Below are 28000 nucleotides of genomic sequence, written 5' to 3'. Positions count from 1 at the left end.
AAGAAGTGGATAAAATAAAAATAGATGTTATTAAATATAGATATTATAAGAATAGAAGTGAAGAATATGTTAAAAGAATAGATAAGTTATTTTTGTGTTATATGGTTTGTATGGAATGAAAGAATATATTAAATTATGTTTAATGGTAAATGGATTTTAGCAACAATGTTAAGTAACATCAGATGGTGGTTATGAAAAAAGAAGTGAGGGTCTAATATGGATGAAAATTTAGTATGATTGTAAAGGAAATTGTGAATATGTGTAAAAAGATTTATATATTCAAATATCTGTACATATTTAAATATTTGTAAATATATAAATATTTTGTAAATAAGAGCTATTTTGTTTATAAATAAAGGACCCCTACTCTTCCAGTAGGCTGTAGAAGTCTTCCAAAGTTGGTATTGAGCTTGTATTCCATCTTCTTGTTATACACTTGAAATTGCAAGTATAGTCCATACTATATACATGTTTGACCTAGTCAAATGAGGACCTTCGTTTACATTTAATAATACAGGAGCTCTAATTAAATAAAATGATTCATTAAATAAAGTTTGTAGAAAGTTATTAATACCATTCCAAAATGGCTTAATTTTAATGCAATCAAAGAACATGTGGTTCCAATCTGCATTGTGTACTTGCTCACATCTCTAACATATTCCTTTTATGGAAAAACTAATTTTACTGATTCTGTCTGGGGTTAAGAAGCATGCATTCTTCTATTTTTAATTGCAGCAAATCAAATGACCTTGTATGACCTTTAAAATGATGATTTTTTTCATTGTCTTTTAAAATATGGTAAACATGGCAATACCTGATTTGAATTTCCTGTGGCATTGCCAATAGAATGTTTAGTATTTACCTACAATGGTTACTGGCTTCATGTTTTTTTTCTGTATATGATATCTGTGCACCCATTTGATTCTGTGCATCCCCATTCTGGCATAATCTCTCAGTCTCTCTCTCTCACTCTAGATATATATATATATATATATATATATATATATATATATATATATATATATATATATATATATATATATGTGTGTGTGTGTGTGTGTGTGTATGTCTCTCTCTCTCTCTCTCTATATATATATATATATATATAGGTTTACTAGTATAGTCCTGAACACACAGTCATTCCTGAGACCATAGCATTGAAAGACCAAAATGTTAAAGATGACAATGTTTCTAAACATCTTGAATACCAAATCTCCCTGTTAGTGCAAACATGGGTCCTGCAAGAGGTGTACACCCAGAAATGAGTACTAATATGTGTCCTGCAGTTGGGCAAATTCAGTGGTTCAATAGTATGGTTTTCAAAAGTTTGGTCTTTCCCCATTACTGGCTCACAATTATGGGTTTCAAGATTGTAGACTTCAGGACTGTGATAGTAGTTGTTGTTTTTCTTTTGGCTTTTCCCTGTTAGGGGTCGCCACAGTGGAACTCTGGTCCGCTAATGATTGGCAGTAGATTTTTATGGTGCAGAGGTGCCAGCTCGACGCCCAACCTTCAACGAAGGCACTCCCATTCACCCATGTCTTTCGAATGCTACTCAACTGCGGGGAGGACATGCAGACTCCACACAGAAGGCACTCCAGCCGAGAATCGAATGGGAGAACCTCTTGCTGTGAGGCGACAACGTTACTGCTGCACCACCAAGGCTTGGATAGTAAACTGTATATAAAATACAAACACACATACACACACACACACACACACACACACACACAGTGTGTGTGTGTGTGTGTGTGTGTGTGTGTGTGTGTGTGTGTGTGTGTGTGTGTGTGTGTGTGTGTGTGTGTGTGTGTGTAAGTGTGTGCGTGGAAAGATATATAAAGATAATTGTAGAAATAGATATATAGATATATCTGTGTTTTTCCATAAAATTGAATTAGTCTTTATTTTGCGTCCATGAGAATGTGCAAAATTGTAGTAGTGAGTTTGTGACTCTTGTTTTCCATTGTAAGAACAGTATGTAACTTAGGCTCTTATCATCATTGTGGTCTTAATACTCATGCTATTTCTTGCATGATTTCTTGATGTTTTACCAAAACATACCTCCAGTGAACTGCAGAGTCAGGCTGGAAAAGACTTCAAGGCAGACATGGTTTACAGACTAAATTTCTGTCATAAGCATTACCAAACTTGAATTATTTTTTTACTTTAAATAATTTTAATTTGAAGTATAAGATTGATACCATTTTTAATTTATGATGATACTGTCTGATACTAAGAAAAGAAATGCAACAAAATAAAAAAAATCCTGTTTTCCTGTTATACTCAGGCCTTTACAGCAACACACACCATTCCCAATTGTATCTTGGAAAGTCTAGCCCAAAATCCTTGTATCCAATGGGAAAATATATGTCAAGCACCATGTACCTCTTGAGTCATTACATGGACGATAGTGTCAGGTAAGATAAAAACATTTCTGTTTTGCTGTGGTTAATTCAGATAAATGGATTTAACTCTTTAGCTACCAATTCAACAAAATGCTGCTAAAGATGTTTCACAAATTGTTTTTCCACAGTTACATAATTAGTGGTGCAAGTACATATGACACTCTGCATGTGTTATTTTTTTTTTGGGGGGGTGCAGTGTGATTTCCCCCAAATGCACCCAGTTGACCCATTCACTTCTCCTTTGGAGTTAGACATCTCTAGCCCTCCTTCATGGAAGGAGTGGAGATTCAGGTGTTACAGACTGGACCAACCCTACAGACTGTTTTATCCCCATGTCCTCAGCAGCCTGCACCCTCCACAACTCTTGCTTCCATAAGGTAAATACTCATACCATGTGTTTTTAATTTCTAGGCTAACTGTTATATAGCATGGACAATCTAGACTCCTTGCAGTGAATGATACATCTGCATTCTTGCAGGTGACTTTAATGTAGTGAGTAGGACTGCCTTCCACCTCATATGAAGGGTGTACTGGTAGCTGCTCCTGTTTCCCATCATCATCATTCACCTGATCCCTCCATCACTGATATTGCAAGCTGAACTTGGTCATTTGGAGTGTAGTTAGGGTTTTACTTTTGTTATGCCCAGGGTAAATCTGCAAGTATGCTCATCTTGGACGAGTAATACCAGTGCTATATAATAATATATTTCATATGGATGATCTCTCATGTGAATGGCAGGCCTTTTTTACCTGTGAGGGTACATGAATAAATGTGGTTATCATCGAGGGTTATGATTCGGCCTCTAATCGTAACCATGTTTTTATGTGTCTGAAACATGGATGTCAAGAAACTCACCTTGAGATCAAGATATTAAGGGACAGTTGAGAGTGAAGGAGTGTCCCTTCCATGAGACCAAACCATAACAACACTTAGGGTGTGTATAATAATTGTTACAAACTTCTTAAAGCACTGTTATGGTAGGGTCTTGTGTTACAGAAGCACTTTGAAGGTTTGTTTTTTTTTTTCAGATTTTGAACATAACCTCCATGCACTTCATATATTATCCATTTTAAGTACAAACATATTGAATATGCATTTAGCCATAAGTAGTCTACTCGCCTTGGAATTCTGCATTGATAGAATTATGTTATATGATCTGGATTGTCTATGTAAGGCTGTATGAACAAACAAATTTAATTAATAATGTTTATTGAAAGTATTTCTAGGCGATTCCAACTTGCACTGCAAGCATGGGAAAAGAATACAAACTGAAATGTAAATTCAGAAGCATGTTAAAGATATATCAAGAATCTGGACATATAATTCTTCAGTGCTAAAATGTGCAGCTAGTACGTGTGTGTGTGTGTGTGTGTGTGTGTGTGTGTGTGTGTGTGTGTGTTTATGTGTATATTTTTACACACACACACACACACACACACACACACACACACACACACACACACACACACACACATATGGTAAACTATACTATTTATTGCATATAAATATATATATCTTTTTTTTTTAGATTGACTTTGCCTAAAATAGGCACTATGAGTGTGGATAAGGGTTTTGTCACTATAGTAAATCTTGTTTGACTTATTTGGCAAAGCAGGTAGAACTGTCTACTGTATTCTTTCAAACAGATATATATTGTACCCTCTTCACATCATACCAGGAGCTAAGCCATTTAAAGTCTATCATATTTGTTCATACTATGGCATTACTTTACGTGAAGGTAAAATGCTGTTCAGAGTTAGGTTCATACCTACTTCAAACACATATTCTAAGTGCTACATCATGTCACTCTTCATGTAGTTCAAGGAGACAGACCTCAGGTCGTTTACTCCCACATGTACTATGACTTAGTTGTATAGGTACTTGTGGTCCAAGCACATGAGTGCATGTGTTATGTGGAAATCCTGGCTGCCAATAGACAGCTGACTGTGACCCTCTCTTTAATAAGCCTCTTGAGTGGTGCATCAGTTTGTCAAACAATGGAATCTCCTATGATTAATAGGTTTGGTTGTGAGGTGATTTGCCTTCTGGGCTTACAAGCTTTGACACATTGAGTTATAGATGCATGCTCCTTGATGGATATTGAGATGAGTGTTTGTAATGTTGTTTAGAGTACTTGTTGTCATGTCAGCATTTGGGAGGCTTTTAAGATTTAGGTAAATTGCATTTTAGAGCCTAAACATATGTAGATCTATGTGTCAGGTGTGTACTGTTTGTGGCGGGTGCAATTTGGTATTTTGTATTTCTGATAACCTGTTTGCTATTAGTAGTGTTTGCATGTAACAGCCTTGCCTGCAGTGGCAATTGTTTAACTTCTTCTCTGAAGAATTAGGTGGTTGTCAGTATACATGAGACAACTAATGCATCATCGTAGGATACCCTTGTTTCATAAGTTCACTTTAATTAGCTTGACAATCAAGTGAATAAGACAAGAAATTTATCTTATAGGTTTATAGGTTCATAGGAGATTACTAGGCTAATGGCTTAACAGCTCTTACAAGCCTAGCCTAAGTAACCCAATTTTACTCAATATACGGCCCCTATGGGCAAGAGGATGGCATGGATTTATGCCTATGCCTTTAGTATCTTTCAGATTGCCTCTCTCTATAAGGGACATAGACATTACCCCAGGTGTGAATTTGTGAATCCCCATCCATTGATCCAAACTGCATTTGAAGAGGACCAAGAAAGGGCTTAATGTGAATAGGAAGCCTGTTCCAAAGAAGGGGCAATCTCTGAAACACATATCTGTCTCTCTAGTATGTTTTGTTTGAATCACTGATAAGTTTAGATCCCTAGATTGGGTAACCCTCATGCTGTTTGACTTCTGGATGTGTAGCAGCTCCATCAGGGCTGGAATTGTGAGTGCCTTGAAGGTCAGGCATAGGTCACCCCTTAATGTAGGAGACAGAGTAAAAGGATAGAGCTTTTAGTCTATCCACATAGGACATGTTGTTTACACCCTCTATTTTCTTTGTAAGGAACCTCTGATATCACTCCAGCTGCTGTAAGTACCTAGTTAAGTACATACCAAAGGGCGCATTGTACTCGATTATTGGTCTAATGAGGGCTGAGTGCAGTGGGACTATAATTTCCTCGGATCTGGATGTCATAATTTTACTTATAACTTGTGCCACATAGAAGGGCTTCCTCACCACTGTGGACACATGGCAGTCAAAATTCAGGCTATCTGTGTACCTGGATCTGTCATCTCTGAGTCTACTTTTAGGGGTGTACTATTGATGTTGTAATTTGCAGTGGTATTTGACTTCCCAAGCAGTATTATAATGCATTTTTTTTACATTTAGTTTTAGGTCATGGTTCTGCACCAATCATTTGTCTGATCAAGACCCTCCTGAAAGATATTTACATAATTGGGGATTCAGTGATTGCCCCCAGCTTGCAGTCATCAGCAAACTTTGTCATCCAGAGGCCTTCCATATTAGCCTTGACTTCAGAGAAGTATATTCCAAACAGGAGTGGTCCCAGCACTGAGCCCTGTGTCATGCCACTACTAACTGGACTCTTGCTGGATCTGGATTCACCCACTGTAACCACTTGTCCTGTCCATGAGCCAATTGGCTATCTATCTGGTGATGTAGGGATTTATGCCCTGTTTCGTGAGTTTAATTATAATACCTGAGTGAGGAAATTGTCAAATGCCTTGACCAGGTAGAGATAGGCAGTATGTAGTGTTTTACTCCCTCATCCATGGCGTTAGTGTCTTTCTTATAGAAATCCAGCAGATTCAATTCACAATGCCAAACTGGGTTGGGTCCAGTGTTTGGAGGTTTCTTATGTCATTATTTATCAGCTCCATGATTATTATTTCTGTGGCCTTACAAAAAAGACTAGTCAAAATTATGGGTCTGTAATTTCCTGGGTCAGTAGATGGTCTTCCTTTATGCAGAGGGGTGACTGCTGCTGTCTTCCATTCTACTGGGACAAAGCCAGTGCAGAGACTGTGGTTAAACAGCAATACTAATGGCCTTAATAAGTCCTGATTTAAGCTGTATAACAGGTCAGCTGGTATATCATCAGACCCCACTGAAGCCATGGATTTAGCTTTAGAGAGCACAATGGCAACCTTTTTTTTTTATGATAATTGCAGTAGAGTGGTGGAGGCTATTTCTTGGGTCAGAACCAGGGGTGATAGGGAGAGGAAATATGAGCAGAATTTGTCAGCTAGCAGATTCACTATATCTTCCAGCTGAGTATAGGTGATGCCATCTACAACCAATTCAGCACATTGTTGGGTGTTGCCTTTAAGATTGCAGACATAACTGAAAACTGCCTAATGGTTTTCCCTGATTCTCTTCTTTAAACTAAGAAGGGACATTTTACTTTTTTATTGTGCACATTCCCACTTACTGCTCAACACGATTTTCTTTCTTTTGTTGTACAACCTTGTAATACCAGGGGTCCGCCTGAGTGGCTTGGTTTTGCAGTTTGATATGGGTTTATTTTGATCTGGTACTGCCATTTCTATGCAGTTGTTTATATGGTCTTACATAGCTTTTGTATGTTCCTCTGTATAGGTTTCTGTGTTTTCTGGATTTGTGGGAGCTTGGAAACTGGCTATGCCATCCCGTAATAGGGTGTAATTTACCTTAGAGAAGTTCTTAATGTTTTTGGGGGTTAGATGGGGGGACTAGTTTTACTTTTATTTCAAGGAAGACTGCTTTTTGATCTGATCTTACCAGTGAGGACATCACACTTGAGGGGGGGGGGGGTGCAGCACTCTCCCATATTTGTGAGAAACAGAGTTAGGATATTTGTTCCCCTAGTGGGAGTGCAGACTAGCTGCTCAAAGGTATTTGAATTTACAAAGTCAAGAAATCTTTGGGCCTGCATGTTAGTGGTCAAGTATGACTCCCAATTAATGTATAGGTAGTTAAAATCACCCATGAGTATGGCATTACACTGGATGGTGAGTAATTCTAGTAATTTCAGGTACGATCTATGAGATTCATGGTTCATGGCGGGGGACCTGCAGCTGGCAAGAATATGCTAATGGATTTTTCCCATGGTTATTTGGACATGGAGTAGCTCAAGCATGTCATATTGTTTGACTAGCCTTGAGGTGTGCTTATCTTTTATGTAGATAGATACACCCCTGCCTTTTGCTCTTTCATGTTCAGTGGGTGGTCAGAATGTATGAAAAGTGTTATATACATGCACTGCCAGTGTACTTTCCATGGCTTTGAGCCATGTTTCAGTAAATGAACAGATATCAGCATTCTCCAAGGTGAGGAGAATTTCACGGAGTGTAATTTCTTGTTGACAAGCCTAGCATTGAACAATAACACCTTTAGCTTGTCCTGAGTAGCTTTTGTTATGTCAGAAGGTTTGTCCATTTGGCAATGTCTAAAAAAAGCACTATAGAAGTGGATAAGGTTTGGCCAATATCCGAAAGCCTAGAGGTGACAGGTGAAGACCATCTGTGGCAAAGAAGCATGGCCTATCAACCATGTCCTCCCAGGCTGACAAGTATTGGACCCCTTTTGAATGACAGCAGTAGCTAAGCCAATTTTTAAAGTCTATTATTTTCTGCTGGTATTGTGGCATCATCCTGGAGATGGTAGAATGCTGTCCATTGATAGACTCATAACAACCTGTGACATATATTCTAAGAGCTCAATCATGTCTCTCTTCTTATAGTTCAAGGAGGTATGTCTCAGGTCATTCACACTTACATGGACTATGACTGAGTCATACACTACTTAGGGATAAGTGACCTGATTTCTTGCAAGATCTGGTGAATCCTGGCCCCTGAAAAGCAACTAATTGTAACCTTCTCCTTATCCAGCCTGGTAAGAAGGACATCAGTGTATCTCATAATAGCATCTCCTATGACCAGAATATTAGGCTGTGGAGTGTTTCGCCTCATCTGCTTGGTACTTGAGGTGCAATGAGAGGTGGCTTTATGTGTTGTGTTGGGAATTGTCTTGTTTGTGTGCGTACAAGTTTTTGAGGACTGCACCTGAGATGCCTTTGAGGTTTGGGTAAGTTACATGTCAGCACCTCCACATATGTGGGTCTATGTGTTTGGCCCTTTAAGGGTGTGGTGAGTGATGTGTGTGAATTGCTGACAACCTGTTTGTTGCTTTTTGTGTCTATATGTGCAAGTCTAAACTCCAGTATCAGTGTGTAACTACATCTCTCACTTACTCTATTTGTCTGTTTGACAATTAAATGACTGTCATTGTACATAAGACAATTGTTACATAGCCTCAGGATGCCCATGTTCACCAAGCTGGATGCAGAGATAGCAGGAAAGTGCCCATCCACGGTTGCTGGTCCTAATGTGTACTTGAAAGACCAGAAGTGGAGGGAGTTTGTAACCATTACAGTTTGTGTCCCCCAAGGATCAATTTTAGGTCCACTTCGCTTTACAATCTTTACCATCAAACTCTACACCATGATTCACCTTGCAATCATAATTCATTATGCAGATAACTCTACTCTAATCTGTGCTGCATCCTCCCTTCCACAATTGCAAGCAATAACCCAACAGTCCTTCTCAGCCATAGAATCCTGAAGATATACTTCCTTCTGTTGGTTTCTTGCTGTCACTTGCATTTACATGCATGCATACCATACTATATTTAACTGTTTATTGTGACCAACTAGCCTTATTACTGTATTGTACTAAGTACAATAAATACACTGAGACAAACTGCTTCAGTTAATATGCATTTACTATTACATTTTCCTTTTGGATCTACAAGCATGCAGCACAGATGCTGTCAGCTCTCTATGGCAAATTCCCAAAGCTTGTTTTCTCAGTCTGATGTACTATGATTTGTCCTTGATTCTTTCAAGTTCGGTGGTCCAAGGAAACTCAGTTATCTGAAACGTGGTGTTCCAGCACTATCTGAAACTTGATGTTACATCTCTTTACTTCTTCCAGCTGCTATCTGCGCAGTTATTTTTACAGACTTTGTTTCTCAATAACATACTCTTTTACATGGATGCCAATATCTAATTAAGCTATATATGCTTGTCAGCACACTTACTATTTTTCTGCATTTTATATCATTTTTGCAGCTTTTTATTCAAGCTAATAGTCATGCTAGCAACAGTTTTGAAAAAGATATATACTAAATAAAACAGAATACTATTATTCTTTCAAATCCTTCCTCTCCAGCAATCAACTAATTTTAAATCCAAATAAAACTAAATTAATGATGTTCTCCAATAAAAAGTCCACCAGTCACATTCTACCCTTTTTCATCTACTCAGCCAACAAAACCAAAATCAAACCTGTCTCTCAAACCAAAGTATTTGGTGTCACCATTGATAGCAGCCTGAGGTTTGATAAACATGTAGCATCGGTCGTTAAAAAGATCCACATCAAACTAGGCTCACTCTCCAGAGCCAAGTCATTTATAACCAACACCACCAGGCAAGCAATTGCCAGGACCCACCTTCTTTTAACTTGTTATACAATACGTCTCTCCTATCTTTACAAATCTTTAAAAAAAAATTACCTAACCAGACTTGAAGCCACAAAATCACCATCTTTGCCACAAACGTATAATATAGAGCCCACTGCTGCACTGCTCTCTGCAAGTAAAATGGCTAAAATTACCTAACCTCCTAACCCTCAATCAAAGTACAACTGCCCATACCATCTTAAACCAACCTGACAAATGCCCAGTTCTTCAAAATCTTGTTCAACCCTACTCAAATAATAAAACCTTAAGGTCTACTGACAAATTCCTGTTAAAGGTCACAAAATCTAATAACAGCTTTGGTGATTCTCTTTAATCCAACCTGATCTCCAAAGCCTGGAACTCCATCCTCCAACACATGCTTAACAACACTAACCCATGCAAGTTCAAACAACTTCTCAGGGCACACTTAACTCACAACTGACTCTGCTCATGCACTTCCTCATGGCTAACTGAAGCAGTTACTCCTTTCATTTCTCTTCCTTTTCTCTGTCTCTGTCTCTCTCTCATTTATCTGTAAAGCAGTTTTTAGCTGTCTTCTCTCTACATTAATTCTCTCATCTCTTTCCTCTCTACTGAGTTTCTCTTTACAACAATGATTATTTGATAAACTGCTGTTTTCATTGAACTGTTCATACTCTGTAAGGTATAGTTGCTTTGTTAAACAATCTATGTTAGTCATCTTGCCGTTCACACTTTTCACCATGGGGTACCCATGGTTATTGGCCAGCTTGTACAATTTGAAATATGTTGTTGATGTACTTATGTAATTAGACAAATATTATTCCATTGTTACTTTGTACTTGTATATGGAGTTTTTCTCCCTGGGCCTCTGCTGTAAATGGGCTATTAGCCCAGTCAGACCTCCCCGATAAACAAATGTTAAATAAATAAATAAATAAAATGAGGAAGGGTGTTTAGTTGGTGTTATTTGCAGCTAACCTAACCAGCAATGCTGCCCCTTCCCAAACTAAATGCTCTCTGGGCAGCAGTAGTCCTAGTTGCTATAATAAGGTAAATAGTACAGTAAACTTTCACATTATAATGAAAATAATCCATGTTTGTAGATGGTTGAATCTATACAGAACACTGGTACAGTGAGCAGCTCCATGCAAATGTGTCAAATTTATACCAGCAGTAGAAAAACAGAAAACTGACTACTGAGCCTTGTGGCTAATAAAAAAAATTATTACAGTTAATTCAGGCTTCTACCTTTACTAAGACTTCTCAATGTTTCTTGGTAAAAGTCAAATCTTTCATTACTTGGTTCTTCCTGGAATGTTCATATTACTCCTTGAGCTGTGGTCATGCAGAAAAGCCTTTATCGGCAGCTACCAGGACCTCTGATTCCTGGTAAAGTTCTCGCTCTGTACCACAAGGAGAAGTAGTAATCTCTGTATTCCTTTGTTAAAGCCTTCTCTTTTTAAAGCATTACAGAAAGTGTTTCTACTTAGTGCCCTTGCAATCTTGCTTGAAATTTGTTCTCAGCAAATAATGCTAACATTCTGTCCCTTACTTTACATCTATGAAATGCAGCCTGCTTGCTACACACCTTCTGTTGCATGCTTGTGCCCTTGGCATATGTCCCTTTCACTACTGGCATAACAATTTTCGGCCTGTACTGTAAGTCTCTTTCACCCAAGATTCAAATCTCTGTCCAAAAAACCTCAGAATGTCTCCATATAATAATTCCAGTGGGTTAAATCCTGATGAAGACTGGAGTAAGTCTGTTACAAATATGAGGATCTAAGGATATAACAGATCCCTCAGTTCTTGCTATCTTGTCTAATGGCCTTCTTTAACATGGACTGTAGAGTTTTAGTAATGTACCATACTAACCTATAAGTTTAATGGTGGTGCATTACATCTCTTCTGTTTTTACTTTAAAATACTAGCTTGTGCAGTACCTTGGACATAAATGGCATGCCTTGATCTGTGACTATTTCTTTGGGTATCCCTAACCTTGAAAAAAGTAGCCTTAGCTCTTTAGCTATTGACTTAGCATTGACTGTTTGCAGTGTTACTGCATCAGTCATTACCGGATTTTACTACTGGGTGAACAAAATCCACTGCTATTTGCTCATTTGGGATCTCAATAATAGACACAGATATCAATGTGCCTCTATAACTTGGATGTGATACAGTCCTTTGATATTCTGGGCAAGCTGTACAGAAATTCACAGAGACTTTCATTACAGCAGACCAAAGAAATGCTAGCATTCTAGTTTTAGTTTTGTCCATTTATAGTTGTCATTTAAAAATTTATAACAATTGTTCTAAAAGGTTTTAAAACTACCAGTTGATTTAATACTTGTTTTCTGTGCTTACCTTGCCTGTAAAGTAAATCATTCTTCAACCCAAACTATAAGAATGGTACGGGGCTACTCTGTTTATCTCTCTCTCTTTCTACTCTTGCTGTTTTCTCTTTCCCTGTTTTATCTGTGTCTCCCTTCTATTCTTGATACATTTTCCCTTCCTCTGTTTCATTGGTCATGCCTTCAACTCTCCTGCTTCATCTCTCTGCACTTCTATTGTTATATTTTCTGTGTCTTTGGTTGATTTGTCATCCTTCATTTGTGCTTTTTTTTAATTTTCATTAAAATCAGCCAAATTATCAATGGTTTCATCAGTACAATGACATGATGTGAAGCATATAGTCTCTTTCCTAAGAATGCACATATGTATTTCTCGTATTTTTTTATTTATAATAATAATAATAATAATAATAAACATTCATGCCAGTGATTTTCTTCTGTTCTTCTCTCTGGCAGTTCCCTAACTTTTACCTTAGTAACTTCTATTTTCTTATTACCTGATTCTGAAAGTCTTATTTCTGACTAGCCCTGTTTTAAGCTTACAAAGGAAAATGTACCTGTCTATTATAGTCCCCGTTCTTTTCTTTGAAAGTATATCACTATAATTCTATCCCTTTCTCTCTCCACACCAGCAAACTTCATTATTTTAGTGGCTTGAATATTTCACCAAGGTTCTATATCTTCCCTATAACTTAACAGTTGTTTTTTTTTCCTCTAGTAGCATGCACACTTTTGCATCAGTTTCTGTAGAGACCTCTTTAACTAAATTGACATTTCTTCCTAATAGAGGAAATCATATGCACTACCTTCTAGCTTAAGCTTGATTTTAATTTCCTCTAAGTTTCTATACCCATCCTTTTCACTCAATCAGGTCTGTGTTTTTACTGTTGTCATACTGCATTCTTACTAGGTGCATATTCCAAACTGTGTAATCTCATTAGTGTGCCTGGCTGCCCTCCCCACTTTTCTGGTAGTACATCCTTTATCAGGAATGCACACTGTTAATACAGTATAAGGCTACTACTGCCCTTTACTCTTCCAATGGACATATTCTGCATTGTGTGTTCTTAATAGTGTGCCTAAGTACTGCTTCCATCCCCCATTCTTACTAGGAGAACATTCATGGCTGTGAGGCTGCTACTGCCCCCTCCCTATTTTTCTTTGAATCATATGCCAAAGACAGGGTATCTAACAGTGATGCCCACCACAGTTTCCCCTCTGCCTTGTGCTGAGGGAAATCAAGGCCTATTACAACATGATCTCTTACACTATGAGCTAATGCTACTGATGCAGTATTTTACCCCACAGTGTCTGAATTTAAATGTGTTAAAGGATACTCTTTCTGTCTCCCTGTACACACATCACTTCCATTCCACCATTCCCCATAATATGATAAGCTTTACCCATGCATTCATAAGGTTCCATAATAAGTGTGTCTATGCTTATAGAGTCTAGTCATTCATTCAGCTCCTACCCAGCCATCACTACTGTACATTTGGCTAGCTCAGTCATGGCACAGAGTTCAGAGGGTGACTCCACTGGTCTGTTAATTACTTTATCATACTCATCTGGTACAGTCTGATTACTAATGTACTGCTTAGAAATCACCTTTATGAAAGGCAGGGAATTCACATTTTTATTGCTAGATTCTTGGTTAAAAAAATCTATTTTAGTAGGCACAGTGGTTATGTTTTCATTGCTAACAACTTGGATAAATAACAGATTTATCTTAACTAAGCATTTACTAGTTAGATAAACATTTATTAGTTAAACATTGTTTAGAATGCACCCCTTCTTCCCACATTTGAAATGTATTATTTCACTTTCTGACATTTTTAAGGTGTTTGTAGGCATCTGCACCTTTCTAGTTGCAGTCTTAATTTGCTTAGTTCTAAACAAGGTGACATTACCTAGCAGTTTAGTACAACCAAGATAACATTTATCTGCTCCTGTAGACTAGTTAATTGTCTTTAATTTAGGTTAGAGTTTCCTGGAAAGTCCATCACAGACTGATTCACCACCATGCTGTTCGGTGGCATAATTTCCATAATTTCTGCAAACATTTCCATTTTTGGGTAAACCATGGAAATTGGGCCAGTGCTCTCACACACAAAATCCTCTTGCCACAGTTAAGGTGAACAAGTCTCTCTTTCTCTCTATGTTTCTGTCTCTCTCTCTCTCTCTCTCATTTTAGTTGAGGAAGCAAGTCTCAAATGTAAAGGAGGGATTAAATATGTCAGTTTGGTTGGATGACCAAATTCTGCCTCTCTGAAAAAAAAAAACAGTATGCTAAGTAAAACACAAAGAAGACAGGTGTCAGAAGTTCTGTGAACTTTATTTACAGTGGCAATCAAATAAATGCAACCAAAAATCTTTACTCACTAGAAATATAAATTGTTGCAGTTCATTCACAATTCCACTTCAGGCAAAGCTTTACAACCATTCATGGCACCACCCACGTCTTTCCTCACTTTAGTCTTCCTGTAGTCTTCTTAGAACCACTCAGTCTTTGTTCATGCAGTAAATTCACCAGCTTCCAACTATCAAGAGCCCTGACTCCTGGAAAAGCTCTTCCTTTGCCATGAGAGGTGATTGTCTCTGTCTTCTAGTATTTCATCTCTTATAGGTTCATAGGTTCATATGTTGGCACTAGGCTATTGGCCCTAAGGCCTATGCAAGCCTAGCCATAACAATTCCCTGGAAATTAAAATAATCAGCCCTTGCAAGCCTTGAACCCAGGGCCCTGCACACCATAGCCACAGCAACTTACCACTAAGCTGCCTATCTTGCTTTTAATGTCATCATAGCAACATTTTCTACTTAATTTTTCCTGTTGTGTATTCTGTTCTATCATGTCTGGTGCAGACATTCCAACTCAAAAGGAATTTTATTTTTATGTCACATTTTTTAACTATGAACACCATTCCATAACAAATAACATACAAAACAGTACATTTACACTAAAATCACATGATCTTTCATACGGTAATTATCTGTACACATCTAAAACTGTCATACTGTTTAAGAAAGTATTAAGGTATTATTATTGGTGTCTCATTGCAATGGTATTTTCTGACTTGTATCTACTGGGCTGTGTTTCACTTACAGCCAATTGCCATGATATGTGAATGTTCAGTCCTATAGCTGGTGATTCATTTGTAGAAGTTAGTGCCTTCCAAGCAAGGAAGGCTGGATGAAGCAATATGTTAGAACTAAATGGAGTGGAGTGCATCTATGTTATGATAGGTTAGTCAGTGGCTGTGATCAAACAACAGTTGAAGTTGGTCACTTTCCTCCACAGTACTTTTACAGCAAAAACAGAAATCTTTCAGTTTCTTAACATCCACTTTGCAAACATACAAAAGCACACAGTCATATGTATGTATAATATAGATAGATTAGCTATAAATCTATATCTATCTGTGTGTGTGTGTGTGTGTGTGTGTGTGTGTGTGTGTGTGTGTGTGTGTGTGTGTGGGATCTGTACAGATCCCCGAATGCACTTTCCACTGAAGCAGAAATCACCGAGCATACTTAACCGAAAGTGCTGTTCACCTTAGCAGCACTTTCGGATAAGTATGCTCATTGTGCTGGTCATACTACGGTGCGGATAAGGGAAAATTCCCTTTTCCCCACTGTAGTGCGACCTCAGAGTGAGAATATTAAAGAAGGGGGGTGTGGGGGTTGCAGGGGGGCTTGCCCCCCTGCATAGAAGTAGGTTTAATGTTGTTTTTTTTTTAAACATACTTTTTTGTTAAAGTATGTTCAGTGATAATGGATTCGGACATTTGATCTTTCGATCAAAAGTCCTAGATCCATATATATAAATTATATATATATATATATATATATATATATATATATATATATATATATATATATAGATAAGTCTGTATATAGGGCAAAAATTAGTTTAGTTGACAACATTCTTGTATTTCATCAGCAGGAAAGCTGTTGGCCTTTGGTGTGAGGTTATTGTAATTCTGGAGCTGAGAAATATGTCCTTTCCCTGGTATTGTGCAGTGTCAGAGTTGGGGCATATAATTAGCATGGGGTATGAAGCACAGGTGGGTCTTATTCACATGCAAAAAACATGTTTTTTTTTATTTGTGTGATCTGACGTTATGTCTCAAAGCATGCACACTGAGGAGCCATTTTATTTTTATTAATATTATTTTGTGTCAACATTTTTAATGTCGACCAATTCTAATTTTAATATTTTAATGTATGTTAATATACCCATCTACACACACACACACACACACACACACACACACACATATATATATATGTATATATACACATGAGCACATGTGTAAAGAGTATGTGTGATGTTATGTGTAGTGCATTGAAATCATCCTTCCTGCTGCATTTCATTATAGCCTTTAAACAGCTGGATGGTACTGTACAAAACTGCACTCCTGTTCCAGACTGGATACCTTGGACCTCACTTCTAGGGGTTTGTCTGATGTAAGAATTCTGATACTATGGTGGAATTTCTTATCACATATTGCTAGCACATATTTATTTAACTCCACATACCTAGACTCATTATCTGTTGAAGTGTCCCTTTTTGAGATGAACAAGTTAATGGAGTCCCACCTGAAGATAATCGACAATCTTTCTGTGAGATGAAGACAGGAATGTGATTATGGCTTCACGAAAACCATTTGTCAGATTTTCAGCAATTTCAGAATTAAACATCTGGATATAGGTATCAGGTGGACGCATAATATTTCCAATGAACTGTCTGCAGAGTGTGGCCAGCAGAACAGTTTGGATGTTTGGAACAGTGACATAACCAACTCAGAGGCAGGATTTCTGTATACAATGAAAAATCTCAAAAGTTTGGTTATGTATTACAATGATTTAAAAATAATGAACATCTGCCCTGCAAACAGGATATTGCTTAATCTTGCAATTTTAGTCAAGACAATTTTCATGTATGAATTATTCACTCTATCTAAATCTGACAAACAGCAAAGTGGAAGCCATAGAATAGTCCTCCTTCTAGGGTTAGACCAACTGATTGAGATGAACCTGGCGGATAACAGAAAAACTGGTTCAAATATTTAAAAGATTTATCATCCCTCTTCTTGCATAGGAATAACATCAAAATAATCAGCCCGGGATCTTTGAAAGCCCTGCCTTTACATAACCTTTCTCTGGGTTTTCTAGAAAGTGGATTCCCTATCAGCATTTCAGGCCTTTCTCATGGGATTAGGACTTTACTCCTATAGACAAAGTGTGAGGCAGATATCACTGTAAAGAATGCCTCCCACCTGATCTCCTTAGAGAATTTGGACCTTTATAGGAGAGGTTTTTTTTTTTGGTTTTAGGAATGCAGGTCTGGACCGTTGATGACCACAATGAAAGAGATACATCATGAGATAGCCAATCCATTTCTGTTTTTATAAGTGATTTCAGGCATTTAGTAATCTTGAAAAGCTGTACTTTTATAATCATGATTCTAGTTACAACATTCCTCCAGATCTACGAAACCTACATGATTTGAAGGTCATATATCTAGGAGACATTTCCAGCATTGTGTACACATTTCCTAAACAGTCTGAACTTCTTTTCAGAAATATAACCCATCTGAAATATTTAATACTGCTAAATTCTAGTGTCTTTTATTTTATTGTTTTGATGTTTCATGACCTCATATCCCTCGAACTATTGAAAATATTCTAACTCTAGATCCAATGTTGATTCAAAATGACATCATTTTAAAGTATATTTTCTTTGCCAATTTTCTTTAGCTTTGCGACTGTTAAAATGTGTGGATAATCCCATGTGCTGCTACAGAAAAGAACAAACAATTAAATTTGGTTAGCTTGAAATGCTCAAGATATGAAGGACAGAGTTTCTTTGTCAACTTTCTGGAAGACGCATGAGAATATTCTTATGAATTCACATTTTTTATATTAACAACCACATTTCTGTTGCTATTTTTGTTTTCCAGTTTTCTCTACAATAAAGCTGGATGGTACATTATTTGTTTACTAAATATTATTCAAGTCCTGTTGGCAATGTTACTAGATAAGAATTCTTGTAAAATGCATTATAAGTATGAGGTATTTGTTTCGTACGGCAGTAAGGATAAACATTGGGATGTTGAAACGCTTCTTCCACATCTAAAGCAGAAGGGACCACCCTTTTTCAAAGTCTTCCTCTGTAGCAGGGATCTTGAACTAGGGAAGGACATCATAGACAACATCATGAACAATGTCCAAAGCAGCAAGAAATCAATATGCATATTCACCCGTACTTATCTAAGTAGTGGTGCTCCCTGGAGATGAGAATGGCTACCTGCAGAATGCTGATACAAAGCCAAGACTTTCTCATATTAGTGTTCTTGGAGACAATATCTCCCCATGAAATTACAGCCTACTGTAGGCTGGCAAGGGTGATCAAGATGCAGACCTATATAACTGGCCTGACAGAGAAAATAAAAAACTTGTTTTCTGGGAAAGGTTGAAAAAGACAATTAGGGAAACCAAACCTGATGATCAAGACATTTTGATTTGATAAACATTGATCAGACTCTTTCTTGATTTAAGGGTTTATACTAAAAAGGATTTCACAGAGTGCAGTGGGGGGGAATGGGGGAGTCAATTTAGAGATAATGTGTCAGCCAGTAGATTTGCTATGTCACCCTGGTAAATGAAGTCTGTGTCATTTACGCCCAGTTCTGCACACTGCTGACTGTTATCTTTAAGACACCTGAGAGAGTTGAAGAAGACCTTGTGATTCTTCTTAGCCTAGGAGCCTATCCTGACCTCATAATTTGCCTTGTTGGACTTTATTAGACCTCATTGTTTCCTGTTAAGTTTAATCAAAGAGCCATTGTCTCTATGAGAGTTGTTTTTTCTGATTTTGGCCATGACTTTTTTTTCTTTTGTTATATACCCTGTTAAGATAAGGATTCCACCAGTGGGGTTTATTTTTGATGTTAGAATTGGACTTACTTCTTGTAGGTATGGCAGCGTCATTGCAACCATTTACATATTTGTATAGGGTTTTTGTGAAAAATTCTGTATAGGTAGCTGTGTTCTCTGGGTTTGGGGGAGCCAAGACTTTTGACAAACTATTGCTTAATAGGATGTAGTTTGCTTTAGAATAGTTCCTAACTGTTAGGGGTTTAGTTGGGTTTTCCAAGTTGATTTTTATTTCAAATGAAACAGCTTTGTGGTTTGACCTCACCAATGAGGACATGACTCAGGGGAGGGTGCAATGCTCTCCCATGTTGGTAAGTACTTGATCCAATATATTTGATCCTCTGGAGCACACACTATCTGGTCCAGGGTGTTTCTGATAATAAACTCCAGGAAACACTGTGAGTTAGAAGCAGTGTTCATTTCCCAGTCTATAGAAACGTAGTTAAAGTTTCCCATGAATAAGGTAAGTTTTTGGATAGTGAGCACTTGTAGTAGGCCTATGTAAGAGTTGTGAGCTTCATGTGTTATAGGGGGTGACCTGTCGCTGGCAGGACATGATAAGGAATTGTGTCCATGGAGACCTGGAAATGGATGAATTCCAAGGCATCATCCTGTTTACCAAGCTGGAGTTGTATTTGTTGTTAATGTAGATCAAGGCAACTCCACCTTTAGCCCTTGCCTGTGCTGCTGTTGGCCTAAATGTGTGGAAGGCACTGTAGTCTTGCACTGAGAGAGTACTTTCAGGAATCAAGTCTCAGTAACCGCAATGATTGTCCTATTCTCCGGAGAGAGAGAAGAGCTTGTATGGTGTGCCCTGTTTAGGTTGCTAACAATAAACAGTAACAATTTAAGGCTGCTTTGATTTTTTTTTTTTTTTTTGCTATATCGGTACTTTTCTCATTTTCACATTGCCTAAACAAGGCTCTAGGGGAGGTGGATAAAGTTTTAGCTAATATCTGAAATCCGGGGGAGGAAGGCAGGCTCAGACCACCCTTAGCAAAACAACATGGTCTGTAAACCATGTACTCCAATGATGATAGATATTGGATCCCCTGGACTGACTCCAGAAACTAACACAATTATTAAAATAATTTTCTGATCATACTGTGGCTTCATCCTTGGTGTAGGTAGAATGCTGCTCAATGCAAGGCATGTCAGTGACAAATATTCAAAGAGATCCACAATATTTCTCTTTGTATAGTTCAGTGAGGTGTGTCTGAGTTCATTTACACCCACATAAACTATGATAGAATCATATCTGTACCTGTGGTGTAGTGACTTGGGTACATGATATTGCAGATCCTAGCTCTAGATAGGCAACTAACTGTTATCTACTCCTTGTCCAGTCTGGTGAGAGAGATATCTGTTTGCCATACAAGAGAATCCACTATGACAAGAGTACTAGTTAAAATGCTTGTTTGTCTTATGGGCTTTGCTCTTGGTGGATCACTGGGTGAAGGCTTGTGTGTGGTGTTAAGTTTTGCTTTTGGTGTGTGCTTCAGTGATTATTGAAGGTAGGTGCTGCTGTTTGATGGCTTGTGAGGTCTTTGAGGTTTAGGAAGGTTCTTTTAAGTGCCTTAATGTAAGAAAGTCTATGGATGTGGTGAGCAGTTTGCATAAAGGATTTAGTGTGTGTGGTCTTGACAACGTTGTTTGCAAATGAGATTTTTACCTCCAAGGAATTCAAGTACGTACATCTCTTACATACAGTGTTAATTTTTTTAAGGATTAAAACATTATCTAAGTACCTGAGACAATTGCTACATTGTATCAGGATGCCAATATCTACTAAGCTGGCCACAGAGGCATTGGGTATTTGCATATATATGTTGTCAGAACCTGTATTTAGGGTTGGGCTATTATGATTTAGGGCCTGGTTTACAGGGGTCACCTGAATGGTGTCTAGGGTTAAGGCTAGATGTTAGATAGTACAATGATCCGGTATTGTTGCTGTTTGACATGCTAGTTAGCTGCCCTAAGCTTAGCTTCACACAAAGCTTTTCTGTATGACAGGTTAAATTCCTAAATACTTGCTTTACAGGTAAATTTTACAAACTAAGCATTTGCTACTATACAAGGCACTGCTAATTGCCACTGGTCAGTGAGCAGCACCTTACAAATGCACCTAATTTATAGCAGACAGAAAAAAGGGAGAAAACTAACTCCTGTGCCTTTTGATCAATGAACAGCTACACTTTCAGCTCCCTGGAGTGCTTCCCATCTGAGAGAGAATTGGTAAACACCTTCTATCACAAGATGGATTATCCTGGAATTTCTTAATGTAACAGCTTGAAAACAAAGCATTTGGACTTCCAACAGTCAAAAGACTGTCAGCTTACTCACCAGTATAATCTGACTACAAACTTGTAACCTTCTCTTTTAGACTCCAAAAAGCACATACAGTAAACTCCATTAAATATAAGGACTAGAAATTTGACAACTTCAACCTACACTATGATGATTTATCAAAATTCACTTATGATTGTACTTCCCCTTAGCTTCACTAAGGAATTCTACACTGATATAGAAAAGGGAGTAGAACTAGGAGTCCTTACTTGAATAAAGTATTATGGGAAATTTAAAAAACAAATCACCCTAGTAGTCCACTGCCATAAATAAACTGCATAACAAAAGAAAGAAACTCCTTAAATTATTTAGTAGATCCAAAATCCTTACAGGTTCATAGGTAGGTACTAGGCTATCTGCCCGAAGGCATTTATAAGCCTAGCCAGAATGTGTTGGCTTTCGCCGCCCCCTTAGATTAGTTCCCTGTGCCTCTGTCCAGCAGAGCCATTGAAGTGATCCCCGGGTAAACTTTCTGTTTCCCATCCACTCGTCAAGGTTTCTTTTGAAGAGTGTTAGCTAGGAGCTCTGCCTAATATAGATTGGAATTTTGTTCCAAAGCAATGGAAGTCTCTGGGACACGAATCTATCCCTCCAGCACATCCTATTTATTGTTGTAGTGAGGTTTAGATCCCTAGAGCGTGTGGCTCGAGGGGATAACATTTTTTTTCAGGTGGAGCATGTCCATCAATTCTGGGTTGGACATGGCCTTGTATGTCAGGCAGAGATCACCTCTGAGTAGGCAGTATGCAACCGAGTACAGCTGGAGTTTCTTCAGTTGAGCTGCATAGGGCATCTGTTTGAGGCCAGTGATCCTCTTGGTGAGGTACTTCTGTGGTCTTTCCAACTGTTGCAGGTATCTTGTAAGGTACATCCCAGAATGGGCGTTGTACTCTATGATAGGTCTGATGAGTTATGAGTAGAGGGGCACAATGACCTCTATTGATCTGGATGCGAACCCTTTTGTGATTAGGTGGGCCATGTAGAAGGATTTTCTAACCACTTTGGCAATGTGATTATCAATGGTGAGATTACTATCTACTTGGGTCTCCAGATCCCTTATTATGTCTTCCGTATTTAAGGGACTACCACATATGTGGTAGTTTGTGGGTACTTTGTTTTTTATAAAGGGGATGACTATGCACTTTTTGGCATTTGGCTTGAGGCCATGATTTTGTCACCAGGTATCTGTCTCAGTGAGACCCTTTTGGAGGATGTCTTTGTCAGCCGAAGAGTCAATTATAGGCCCTAGTTTGCAATCGTCTGCGAACTTGGTCAGCCATAGCTCTCCTGTGCTTGCCTGTATCTCTGAGAAGTATATGCCGAACAGGAGGGGTCCTAGGACTGAGCCTGGGGAACGCCACTTGTAACCGGTTAATAGTCGGACCTAGCTCCCGCAACTCTCACCATGTGGGTTCTGTCCGTGAGCCAGTTGGCAACCCATCTTGTAACGTAGGGGTATAAGTTCAGGCTGGTGAGCTTGTCTATAATACCAGAATCTCAAGAATAATATCAAAAGCATTATAAAAAATGAAGTAGGTTATAAGGTTGTCAAAAGATTTTGTACTCTTAACATATACTGGAAGAATCACGCAGATAAAAATAAGCAAAAAGGTTTATTTTACATGCATGGAGACATGCTACAAAGTACATGGTATGTCAGCAGTCTAATTTCTGTACACTTCACATGGGTTTTTATACCCTTCTCTGCACATACACAGTAGCTGGTTACTAGACAAGGAATTTCAGTCAAGGCTATAAATTCACATACTGGAGCCTTAGATGGTCAGAGGTAACATCTGTGCATTCCTCTTTGGTCAGCAAATTCTTTACAAGAAAAACAGCTTATTTTAACTTGCTTCTTTGCACGCAATGCAATTTCACATTTTAACCCTTACTATACATGATACAAAGATGTTGAACACAAAGATTCTTACTACATTTCCCCCCTTACAACACTTTGTATCATAAGTAATACATTTTATTCATACAGTTTTTCGCATGACTCGTGTTCTGTATATTCAGAATAATAAGCTTTAGTTGCATTGGCAGACAATACACTTGATATTATCATTCGGATGCAAGGAATGCAACAACAACACAACAGTAGGAATATAATGGCACCAACACATATAGCAATTAAGACATTCATAAGTACTGTTCCCCAATTTCCAAACCAATTTTGGAAAAAGTCAGTTAATGGATTCTGTCCTGGTTTTGTAAGTTCAGAAACTTGTTGTAGGATCTCCAAATGGCTGTTAATGTCATATTCGTTGTCTGTACTGAACAGACAACACTCGCAAGTACCTCCTTTTGCCGCTAGGGGGAAGTCGAGCGCCATACGATTCTGCAATACTACAGTCCTCATTGCAGTTAACTCATCCGTCACCAATTCTAGCACAGAAAAAGTTGCATTGCTCAGGGTTTTTAACAGTTTTCTGAGCTCCCAAATGGATTTTACTGTCCCATACGCTGGAAGAATACCAGCCCAGGAAATAACATCATCGCCCAAGTCCATGTGTGATAGCCCCTTGCTGCTACTATGGGTCAAATCGTGGTGATAGATCCAGGATGCATCAACGTTACCTACAGGATTAACAGGTTTATTAACAGCACGTACATTTCGTATTTTACCTTGGGGGAAAAGAAAATGTATGTCTTATAGCTGGTGCTAAATAACCCAAAAAGCAACTGCCTGACCAATTTTTCGGTAACCATTTGTATGCTTTTCTACCACAGATAAAATAACAATTATTTACTTTAAGTGTAATATTGACTGGAACAGAGTGATTTCCTTTGTCTTGCAGCCCTTTAAACAAAAGATCATACACAGATAACATTTTTTCAAAGAAACTTGTGCCATTAATAAGCCCTGTACTATTAACAAGCACTCTTATAGGCTTGAAACTCGTTGCACAGTGCCCATCTATTGTACAGTTATGAATTATTGTTACATTACACTGACTCCATCCAACCTTAATCTTGCCAAATCTTTGAAAACATACAGTTCCATTCTGGCGACCCATGAGGGGTAATGCTATTTTGTCCTTTAAGGCTACATTTGAAGTTTCAAATAGTAAATTAGTCCATGTATCATTTGCCCCCAAAGGGACTGTACCTAACATTAGACCACCATGTACAGTAGGGATAGCCGTGCATATCCAACAATTTGAAACATTAAAAGATAGAACATATGCATCATCTCTCTTTACTTGGCTAGTCTTGTTTGACAATAAAAATGACCAAAACAGAAAAGTAACAATCACACTTATTAACAACAAAATTATTTTGGACTGCTTTTGTGGGAAGGGCTGCTCCCTTCCAGTATTTCTCTGCATTGCTACGATAGTCAGATATTCATACAAAACAAAACTACTACCAATCAGTGTTCCTCAGGGGAACTCAAGTTTTGTCCAGTTCAAACTATTTTACCAGTTTACAATGTGTTAAATGGATCCACGATGTTCATTCTTTTATTTGGACTGCTGTGGGTGTTGCAATCAATACCTGGTATGGGACTTCCTATTTGGGGGAGACCCAGGTTTTCCTCTTGACAATTTTAATCCAAACCCAGTTCCCGGGTTTCACTTCCAGGATCCTGTTGTTCTTCTAATCTGAAAAGCAATCATTCATTAAAGAAGAGTTAGTTCTGGTCAGCAATTTCCTCATGTAATCTGCTATCTCTTCACCCCCCTCACGTTCTGCAGGCAAAAGATTTTGCCACTGCGGGGCGTAATAAGGTCTCCCGTATAATAGTTCAAATGGTGTGACCCCTTTTGAGGTGGGAGTGGTACGCATGGACAGGAGTGCCAGAGGTAAGCAGTTTATCCAAGACTGATGTGTCTCGGCCATGAGTTTATGTAACTTGCCTTTGAGAATGCCATTATGGCGTTCAACCAACCCTGCTGACTGTGGGTGGTAGGCACAATGATGTTTTAACTCGATCTGAAAAACAGCGGCCAGCTTTTGAATAACTTGGTTTACGAAATGTGTGCCATTATCAGAATAGATGCGTGTGGGTAGCCCAAAATGAGGGATAATGTTATTTGTAGGGGCCTTGGCTACCGACAGTGCATCTGGGTGTGCTACCGGAAAAGCTTCAACCCATTTTGTAAAAGCGTCAATAATGACTAACACAAATCACTTCTGTTGAACAGGAGTTAGTTCAATAAAATTCATGCAGATTGTGTGAAATGGATACGGAGGCAGCGGAAAAGCTGCTGGGGTGATCTGCACCCCACCACCATGGTATCGTGCACAAAGCAGGCACGATAAACAAAATCGTTCAGCGTATGCTATTAAGCCCTTGGTCCAGAAAATTTGCTGGATCATTTGAACCATAGCAGCAGGGCCCAGATGAGATGGGCCATGCGTTACTAATGAGGCATACCTAAAAAGGTTTGTTGGCAAGACATACTTATCATTTGGACCTACAAAAACTCCCTGCTTTTGAATAGCCCCATATTTAACCCATCGCTGTTTTTTCCCCGAACTATACTAAGTTCCTGCATTACCTGTAAAGTTTGTAGATCAAATTTATCTGTAGGGTGAAGTTCCTTCTGTGTGGTCTCGAGTGCAAAAGTAGAGGTTAAGGCTGCACTTTTTGCACCTTTGTTAGTCAGTGCATTTCCAAGTAGTACTGGATCCTTGGCATTTGTGTGCGCTGCACACTTGCAGATGGCCAGTCCCCGTGGCAGTTGGACAGCTTGTAAGAGGCTAAGGATTAAATCCTTGTGGGTTATTTCCTTTCCTGAGGCCATAACCATTCCCCTATTTTTCCATTGCTGTGCAAAGACATGGACCGCGGAAAAAGCATACTGACTATCTGTGTAGATAGTAACTGCCTTATCCTTGGAAATGGTGCATGCTCTGGACAAAGCAATCAATTTGGCCGCTTGTGCGGACAGGTTCCTGGGGAGGGGTCTTGCCTCTAGTACCGTAGTCTCAGTTGTGACTGCATAACCCAGTTGTGTAATGCCTGCCTCATTTTTACATGCTGACCCATCTACAAACAGGGTCCAATCTGAATTTGCCAAAGGTTGGTCCTTAAGGTCTGGTCTTGGTAAGACATTAGAGTGTATCAAATCTAAACACACGTGAGGGGCACCATCGTCAGCTGTAGGTAACAGCGTGGCTGGATTAAGAGTGGTGCATCGCTCAATGGTCATGTGTGGTTGTGATAGTAATGTTGTCATGCAGGATAAGTGTCTGCTAGGAGAGAGAAAGGTAACTTTATCCTGAAGTAGTATCACCGTGACAGAGTGCGGTACTCATAAGGTAAGGTCATGAAACAAAACTAGGGTCGCAGATGCTTGCACAGCCTGTGCAGCTGCGAATACTGCCTGTATACAGTGTGGCAATGATTGTGCCACTGTGTCCAATTTACTAGAATAAAAAGCTAATGGTCTCAACTTATTTCCATAGGTTTGCAACTGAACCGATGTCATAAAGCCCTGCTTACAATCTACTGTCTGAACAAAGGGTTTTGTATAGTCAGGGAAGCTAAGTGTTGCAGATCCTGCTATCAATTGTTTTACCCTAGTAAATGCCTGTATTGCCTTATCCGTCCATTGCAGCGCGTCATGTGCTGCCATGGGAAGTGCGAAAATAAGTTCCGAATGTGGACTTACTTCCTCTGCATAGCTGGGAATCCAACTACGACAAAAATTTGTTATTTCTAAAAATGACATCATTTCTTTTTTTTTGTGCTGGGCATTGGTGCCTGTAAAATGGCTTTTTTTTACAGTTATCTAGTTGTCTGCCAGCAATTGAAATGGTATAGCCTAGATACCGTACTTCTGTTTTACAAAATTGTAATTTAGATTTATTTACCTTATGTCCCTCTTTCGCCAAAAAATGCAATAACCGAATAGTTTCGAACTCACAGACAGCCTCCGTGGGTGCAGCCAGTAAGATGTCGTCCACGTACAATAGTAGATGACAGCCATGCTCTGGTTGAAACTGTGCCAGGTTTATCGACATTTCTTGCGAAAAGATTGTAGGGCTTTCACAATATCCCTGCGGCAGTCGTGTGTATGTGTACCGCTTGCTCATAAACGTAAAGGCGAACCAAAACCTACTATCTTCCTTTAGGGGAATAGAAAAGAATGCGTTACTAATGTCAATAACAGAAAAATACTTATCCGTTGGAAGGATATCATTTGACAAAACAGATGGATCTGGGACCACAGGAGCCCTTGGCACTACAGCAGCATTTACAACCTGCAGATCCTGTACCATTCTCCATGTCCCGTCCAGTTTCCTTACTGGGAACAAGGGTGTGTTACACGGTGAATCTGTACATGGAATTAAAACCCCAGCTCTCAGTAGAGCCGTGATCACTGGAAAAATGCCTTCTTCTGCCTTTTTACTTAATGGATACTGACGCTTATGAGGTCTAAAATCGGATTTTGGAGTTATTTTAACCTGTCCTGCTGTTTTCATTAGCCCAATGTCATGCTGTCCTAGGGACAATAAGGATTTTGGCACTGACTGTAGTTTCAGTTCTTCTTGTGGGGTC

The 28000-nt window shown here is 38.7% G+C and overlaps 1 protein-coding gene across 2 annotated transcripts in view; it reads left to right on the top strand.

Moving 5' to 3' along the window:
- LOC122802729 (acetylserotonin O-methyltransferase-like) overlaps positions 1 to 28000 on the top strand; it is a 357415-nt gene that overhangs the window by 43091 nt on the left and 286324 nt on the right. For both annotated transcript variants that reach the window (XM_044072491.1, XM_044072490.1), the window contains exon 3: positions 2288 to 2417. In XM_044072491.1, the coding sequence (XP_043928426.1) occupies positions 2288 to 2417 (130 nt within the window). The remainder of the gene's footprint in view (positions 1 to 2287; positions 2418 to 28000) is intronic.

The sequence above is a fragment of the Protopterus annectens genome, chromosome 5.part0 (assembly GCF_019279795.1).
Source record: "Protopterus annectens isolate FY-2018-M chromosome 5.part0, PAN1.0, whole genome shotgun sequence".
Taxonomy (NCBI): domain Eukaryota; kingdom Metazoa; phylum Chordata; order Ceratodontiformes; family Protopteridae; genus Protopterus; species Protopterus annectens.
Note: the sequence above shows the minus strand (reverse complement) of the source record. Positions and strands in the feature narration are given on the sequence as shown.